Source organism: Tigriopus californicus, chromosome 1 (assembly GCF_007210705.1).
Source record: "Tigriopus californicus strain San Diego chromosome 1, Tcal_SD_v2.1, whole genome shotgun sequence".
Taxonomy (NCBI): Eukaryota; Metazoa; Arthropoda; class Copepoda; order Harpacticoida; family Harpacticidae; genus Tigriopus; species Tigriopus californicus.
The window spans coordinates 14,470,335-14,477,840 of record NC_081440.1 but is presented as its reverse complement, the minus strand read 5'-3'; the positions used below and the strand labels follow the sequence as shown (position 1 = coordinate 14,477,840).

At 46.6% G+C, this 7,506-nt stretch overlaps 2 protein-coding genes across 2 annotated transcripts in view; one reads left to right on the top strand and one right to left on the bottom strand.

The window, feature by feature from the left end:
* Positions 1 to 7,174, bottom strand: part of LOC131893117 (uncharacterized) — a gene marked incomplete in the record, with an annotated part of 7,967 nt that extends 793 nt beyond the window's left edge. Inside the window, 8 exon segments of the mRNA XM_059243066.1 lie at positions 2,537 to 2,860; positions 3,505 to 3,678; positions 3,750 to 3,942; positions 4,010 to 4,221; positions 4,294 to 5,458; positions 5,621 to 5,731; positions 5,806 to 5,999; positions 6,863 to 7,174. Of these exon segments, the coding sequence (XP_059099049.1) occupies positions 2,537 to 2,860; positions 3,505 to 3,678; positions 3,750 to 3,942; positions 4,010 to 4,221; positions 4,294 to 5,458; positions 5,621 to 5,731; positions 5,806 to 5,947 (2,321 nt within the window).
* Positions 164 to 2,531, top strand: LOC131893152 (serine-arginine protein 55-like). Its single transcript, XM_059243106.1, has 3 exons — positions 164 to 431; positions 1,493 to 1,787; positions 1,878 to 2,531. Exons 1-3 carry the CDS (start codon positions 286 to 288, stop codon positions 2,229 to 2,231), a joined length of 795 nt encoding a protein of 264 aa, XP_059099089.1. The 5' UTR covers positions 164 to 285; the 3' UTR covers positions 2,232 to 2,531.
* Positions 7,175 to 7,506: the final 332 nt, after the last annotated feature.

Below are 7,506 nucleotides of genomic sequence, written 5' to 3'. Positions count from 1 at the left end.
AACCATGATCAAGCGCACTTCACAAGTGCATTACGTCGACAAAGGGCCTTTCACGAACACTACCAATTTCAATTGGCAGAAAGACACATTTCATTCCGTTGCCAGCAATAAGTGTCTCAAGTGTCAGTCTACTTGAGATGCCTCCTCCTCCAGTGTCTCTGCTCNCCAAGTACATAGTGGGCTCTGTAGGAAAAAAGATCGTCCGTCCACCATCTGTCCGGACACTCAAAAAGCAAGCTGATTTGGAGGAAATCCTCCTCTGATCTGTGTCTTCTAGGAGCAATCATGGGTCGCGAACAACGCGTTTTCATCGGGAACATTCCGGGCCACACCCGGGAACGCGATGTGGAACGTTTCTTCAAGAACTACGGCCGGATGCGCGATGTGGTCATCAAGCACGGATATGGATTCGTCGAGTTCGACGATTATCGGTAATTTGGTTGCTTCTAATGACACGTTATGGAGGGTCTTGGTGAATGGCTAACTAAGTAACCTTGCATGAATTGGGTGGGGTAGGATGCTTTAGGGGATGTTAGGGATGGCCAATAAATAGCGAGATAGCGAGATCAAATATTTATGGGGTTGAAGACCGAAGGATTTTGGTGGTTTTTACTTTAGTACTTATTCGATGATCCTGGAAATCTGTTGACTGATTAGAGGGTGGAAAGGTATGTTGAAAGAGCAAAGTAGACGCCGGCATCGTATCGATTTTTTCTGTAGAATTGGGGGAGTTTCAGCTGATTGTGTTCCAGGTTACATTGCTATTGGGCTTATGACTGAGTATGACCTTATTTCATCGCCAATTCTTGGGATTGTACTTCACATGGGATGAACTAAAGCTCTGGGGTGGAAACTATGGATATGTGATTGAGCGCGATGTCTATAAAAAAAAGGCGTAGTGTTGCCGTTTCCATTTTGTTCGCAATTTCAAGCTAACATTTTGTGTAAAGTTTTTGTAGGTGTTTTGGGTTAGCACGCCGCTTTTAGGTGACCCAAGTTTGTCTCAAGACGTGTTGGTATTTTGTGGGTGATTGTTGCCTTTATCTCATTCATCTATTTTTAAGTCAGTTACTAAAGCGCCAAGCATAATGAAATACCACCTATCTGCGCTTGGTTGAGGAATCCCGTGGTAAAGACGAGTAGGTTTGAATATATAAAAAAAAAACATGCTTCTTGAGCACGCCTCTTTTTCCTTTGAAGCCAGTTGCCAAACTCACTGAATTAATATCATGTGTTTTAGTGTCGTATTTATTCGCTCTGGATCTTTCGTTCAACGGACCGAGTCATTGGGATGATTGAAAATCAATCGGGGGTCTCTCTGTCGATCACTCTCTAAGGCACACACACACACTCTCAGTCAGTCATTCAGTCAGTCACATTCAGGGAACGATTCTTTCTGGCATTCATCTTGGAGATCGACGGAATCGCTCTCTCTTCGTGGGCGACGTTAAGGGTCGTGGCATCCTTCTGGATTTGTCTCTTCAAATTACAGCGATGCCGAAGATGCGGTTCACGAATTGGACGGCAAGGAGCTCTTGGGTGAGAGGCTTCGGGTGGAATTGGCTCGATCACGGGCTGGCCGAGATGGAGGCCGTGATGGGGGCAGTCGAGGAGATCGTGGAGGTGGTGGTCAACGTGGAGGGGCAGGGTATGGCAGAGATCGAGGCTCAGCGAACCGACGGTTTGGCGGAAGAGACGATCGAGATGGAAGACGAGGAGGACCTCCGGGTCCTCGAACCGGCTACCGTCTCGTCGTCGAGAACGTGTCATCACGCACTTCTTGGCAGGTAATGGGTAATGAATGCTATTTGCACAACTCGTAAATTTATCCCTTGCTTTGGTTGTTGAATGATGGCAATTGTTTTGGGTCTCTGCAGGACTTGAAGGACTTTTTCCGGTCCTCTGGGGATATTACCTACACCAATGTCCATTCCTCCCACCAAGGACAAGGCATCGTGGAGTTTGCCGACCGAAGAGGTCTGGAGAACGCTTTGGACAAGAAGAACGATCTCGAATTGAATGGCCGACGGCTCAAGATCCGTGAGGAAGGTCGTGGAGGATCCAGTGGAGGAGGGGGTGGTGATCACGGACGTGACCGCTCCGATTCTCGCGGTCGGTCTGCCTCCCGATCCCGTTCCCGAGGATCTCGAGATTCTAGGTCTCGGAGCCGTTCCAAGTCCAGATCTTCGTCTCGGCATGGATCACGTAGTCGCTCAAAGAGTAGCGATTAATCAGGTATCTCTTCGAGGGAACCCGATCAGGAACGCATCTAGTTTATTGCTCGTCTTTCTTTAATCTCGATGATCCCGGCCTCACTCTCAATAATTATCATTATTGAATGGTCTCACTGGATACCAAATGTTTTCCTCTCGTATTTCTCTTTCCGAAAATTCAAGTTTGTCACCAATTATTTTTCATTCCTGTTCCAAGTCCCGACTAGAGCTTTGAGCATTCCCAAATCCTCAGTTGCAATATCTAACTTATGTCAGGCTTAAAAACAAACGAATAAATACCCACATGTGTGTACCAAGCTCACCTGTTTCCAAACGAGACCAAACCGATGAGAGTCCAACTTTGAGTTTGGTCGTCGTACAACATCAAAGGGCCTCCACTATCACCTTGACATGCGTCCCGCCCTCCAGAGGCGTAGCCTGCGCAAAGGAACACTTCAGTGATGGGTTGAAAGTAGGCGTTGTCACAATCGTCGTTCTGCCACACCGGGAGAGGCACACCCCTTAGCTTGGTCACCTCCTCCCCTCCATAGTATGTCGTACCCCACCCCAAGGCCACGGGCAGTTCGTTGACAAAGGTTTTCGTCCTTTGACGGTCGCTCAACGGCAGACAAATGGGTTGGATGTGTCTGTAATGATGAATATTTTTGTGAACATATCCTGTTTCGAAAAACTGAAATCCCTCCAATGTTGGTGGTTACGTAAGTCTCCAGTCTTAAGTTTAAGTTTTCAATCAATCCTAGGCCTCTTGAGGCTCCTCTTTTCTCTTTTCTCCTCCGTTTTGTTATTTAAAACATTTGTAGTGCTCTTCTTCTCCTGTATTCGGTTTTTAGATCCTTTAAAATGCTTTTTTTCTTCTCTCCTATTTTGATGTTTTCAGTGTTAGAATGATCTTTTTCTCATCATTTTAAAGTCAACTTTTCCCATTAACTGAAAATACTATCTTAACTTGAATCTTGAAAGACAGTCATCCTCTGTCCAATTGGGGGCGATTTTATCCCACAACCTTTTAGGTATCTTAACTAAAATATTGTCCAAGTTTGACTTAAAGGATGCTACTGGATCAACATCTACATATTCCCTACGAATGGATTTTTTTTTCCGTAAGACCTTTTGATTTTTGATAAAAGGGTTAGCCTCATTTCTATTCTATTGCAACCATTCGAGACAAACCTCTCTAGCAATAAGGCATTATTGAATTGAGCTTTCCAACGAAATATTTTGGTCGGGATCGTCAAACCTAACTCAAAAGTGCCCTCGACTGTATTCTTACGCGGAAAAGTCGACGGGTTGGTCGAGTTTGAATACTGCCACATCGTTGTAAAATCCATTTGGCCGGAAACTAGGATGGGCTTTATAGTCCACGACTCTGAATTCTTCACTGTAACTGTCTTGATCCGCAAGATCCCATTCCCCAATTCGAATGGTGAACTGAGAAGGCTTAAATCTAAAAGATTGTGAACATAAAGTATGTATTTTGTAATCTCCCGCTAATCAATCGGTCCCCTTCCTTCTTACGGTCGTTTCTTGGCATCTCTAGTACAATGAGCGGCTGATATCACGTGATTTGGGCTGATAAGTGCGCCTCCACACCAGAATTCTCGTCGTCCAGATCCATGAAGGTAGATGGCCACCATCCAGGGATATTCACCTTCAAAGGTCGTGTTGCCTCCTACAATTCTGGCTTGTGGGATTTTTGCGACACCACACTCTGTTGAAAGAAACCCTTGAAAATAGTTTTCAGATCGAGAGGTTATTTCCCCATTCTCCAAAGTTACCGATGTCCGTGCCAGGAACGGAATTCTTCAAATCTTGCCCAGGCCTGACTGGATTGGGTGCCAAGACGGGTGCGCTAAACGCGGGTCTAGCTGGTAATTGTGGTCCTTGGGTTGGTTTTCTCTGTGGGGGCTTGGACGTGGTTCCTTGGGGTTGAATCTCTTCTAGAGACCCCACGGCATTTAGATTTTCGTCCAAAGCCACCAATTGAACTCTGAAATGAAATTGATTGTTCATGTGGATGAATTTCAAAGGATTGATCCTCCTCAATTCAAGCTGAACGTACCCGGATTCCGGACAACAGACACCGGGAACGAAAAGTGACTTGAAGCAAATGGACTTCCTCAGCGTGTCTAACTTGGTTAGGAGTAGTGGACAATTTTGAATGTCCATGCAACGCCCTGCCCCGCCTGTTGGGGTGGTACACCGAGGCGAGCTAGTAGTTATTCGACCATCCGTGTTGTCCTTATCATCGGATGGAGCATTCCTCTCATCTCTAGCGGCTTGCGGTTCGGGTGGATCTGCCACCGTTTTGACGCGAAGCCCCCGTGAATCGAACTCAACTGAAGGAAGAGGAATGGCATTACCAATCGTACTCAGGCCCTCCCCGATCTGGCCGAAGCCCGTGGCCATTTGTTGGGCCACGGGGAACAGTTGTTCTGTCATGTTCTGACCCAGCACGTTTTGACCCAATGTGTAAAAAGCGTTCTCCAAGGGAGTGTGATTTAGGTGTTTATGAATGTGAGTGTTAGTATCTGTATCGAGTGAAGAAGCATGGGTGGTGGTGGTGGTGGTGTTAGTGGATTGCTCTAAATCTCTGGCCAGCCTTTGGGAGTTGGCTGCCTGATGGAATTCAACGGGATCGAACCCTTGGTACTGGAAGTGCTCCGACGGAATTGAGCGTGACCGCGTATCATTGGAAGCACCGTTCATCAATGCTCCAGCAATGGTGGATAACGCAGTCACCGTGTCCTTGGCTGTGGTCAAGGCCTTCACTTTGGTGTCTGGCCTTAACAAAGTGCTCGAAAGTGCATCCACCCCCGATGACACGGAATTTATGGTTGACCGCCCCAAGGTCATTATGCTCGGGTTCAAATGGTGACCCATGGTGCGATGGAATTGTGCCATAGACCTGCGCATTAAAGGTTGAGCCTTCTGGGTGAAGGATTTGGCCGCTCGCATACCCTGTTGTCCAACTTGCGAGAACTTGGTGAGAAGATCCGGCAGGACCGAGTATCGAACCGAACTCAAGCCCGAGTCGATTCGAGAAGCCATGCCGTACGAACCCGAGCTATTTGGAACGGGATATTGGTAGTGACTGGGCGGAACCTGTGCATACTGCGGTTGAGGCCTCTGAGGCTGGTAGGGACTGTATGACTGGTACTGATACTGCTGATACTGCTGCTGGGACGGAACGTAAGGACTTGTGTATGACGAGAGTTGGACGGGTGCTTAAAGGATAGGAAACGGCAAGAGGTTAATAAAGCTTCAACATAGGGAGCTAGTCGTTATTAATCATTGGAAATTACACGAGGAGGAAGACCGCAGCTGTCTACAAAGGCTAAAAGAAGCATGCTTGCCCTTTGGCGTGGATCATGGGATCTCTAACTTACCCACTGGCTGGGGTAATCCCATCGCTTTGAGAAAGGGTAAAGAAAACGACACCTGGCCTGGCTCATTGTCAGTACGAGATTGAATACTGCTAAGAAACGACGGGAAAATGGCTGGAAAGAGGAAATGTGCATTAATGGGGTCCGACATGTTTGGACGTTGGTCGTTTCAAGAATTTTGAACACACCGGATCTTGCCCTCCTTGAAATGGGTGTGTTGCTGCTGGTGAGGATGTGACCTTGGTCGCCTGTTGACAATGCAAAGAGACTTGTTGCTGCGGTGAGAATGTGTAGGAATCGTCGAGGAATTCGTCGCTTGAGGATCTTCATGGTTTTGTTCAATATCAGCTAATTCCCTGCCACAGGATCCTCGATTCGTGAGCTGGAAGAAATCACTCGATTGGAACTAGAATCTTGACATGGAGTCATAATAGCACAAACACATACACCCGACATGCGTCAATTTAGCCTCCAAACCGGAAGCAATTTGAACTAACCACTCTTAGGTGGAGTACCATTTAGACAAGCACTTCACCGTGCTCTTTTTTCGGTGCCTGTCCGTAGTGCATTAAAACGAGGAATTAGCAATCAAAATGAAGAAAAAGGACAAATCACATTTTCCCAAAACAACCAAGCATTTCCGGACACATTAAGGCACAGGAGGCTTTGCGCCAATTTCTTTTCCCAATGGCAATACTTTGACTGCTGCACGAGGTTTCAATGTCAAACCTGTGAGAAGGTAGCTTGATGGAAATCAAAACTGGGCCTTTATCTGAGCGATTTCCCAACTGTTAAGAGACCTCCAGATTCGTATGACCAAAAACTGACCACCAACCAATGAATTGAAACCTGGTGGAGGTTCTCAAATCAACCGCAATTTTCACGGTCACACGGCCTGAGATCGGGCCTCTCGAGCAATGACGCACGCTTCTATTATCCCGAATAAATCCGTAAATTGAGACCATTAAATGGAAAAATGTGTCAGCTGGCAGGTGTGTTAATGTGTCTGGAAACGATTTGAGCCGTCTAAAGTCGTTTATCACCAAATGTTGTGGGAAATCTTGGACAAAAAAAAACAATACGAACTGGCTCATGTTGTTGTTGTTGTTGTTGTCGTTGATACTATTATTATTATTATTCTGGTCCTCTTGGAAAATCCGATGACCGAAGGTCAAGTGAAATTCTGACCTCAAACTGAACTAATGCATAACCCAAGCAAGCTTGAGCAATGCATTCCACTCTTACCTTGGTCGTTAGTCAGTTCGATGAAAATGAAATCCCTGATCGGGAATGTCTCTGCAATGTGCACTTCACAATTCGGGTTGAATTGATCAGATCTGACACGAAGCTTTCCGCACCATATTGCACGCTCACCCCCAAAACTTCCGTACGGATCCAATGGGTCCCTCACAAATCGGCAGCTCGAACAAAGTGACGCTAAATTCTGAGGAATCCAAATCCGGCATTCACACGCGCCAAAGAACTCCCTTGTACTAACTTCAACTTCCAAAGCGACGGACGCGAGTGCGTCAATGCGTATACAGTATGTGCGTACAGTAGTACAGTAGTACACCATGTAGCAGACGTGGGATACGAGCGAGAAATACGGATGGATGAACGCCTTCTTTCGGGGGAGAGGGCGTGAGAGTGAGAAGAATGGAGAAGAAAAAAAAACCATTACGACTGAGGAGATGATGCCTTGACATGAGAGATGGTGGTGACCTATTGTCACTCGAAATTAGGCCCTGGCAAAGTGTGAAATTCGGTTCTTTTGAACATCCCCACCATCTATCTACAGCAGTACAATACGCATGGCTTCCAAGGTCTTTTCTCGGGGTCCTTTGGGGGGGGACGGATTGCTCAATCACGCCTACATTTGCCATGAGACA

Excerpts from the sequence above, each read along its gene's own strand:
- LOC131893152 (XM_059243106.1), top strand. The coding sequence starts at position 286 with ATGGGTCGCGAACAACGCGTTTTCATCGGGAACATTCCGGGCCACACC. Across the intron at positions 432-1,492 it reads GTCGAGTTCGACGATTATCG|CGATGCCGAAGATGCGGTTC; the intron begins GTAATTTGGTTG and ends TTCAAATTACAG. Across the intron at positions 1,788-1,877 it reads CATCACGCACTTCTTGGCAG|GACTTGAAGGACTTTTTCCG; the intron begins GTAATGGGTAAT and ends GGGTCTCTGCAG.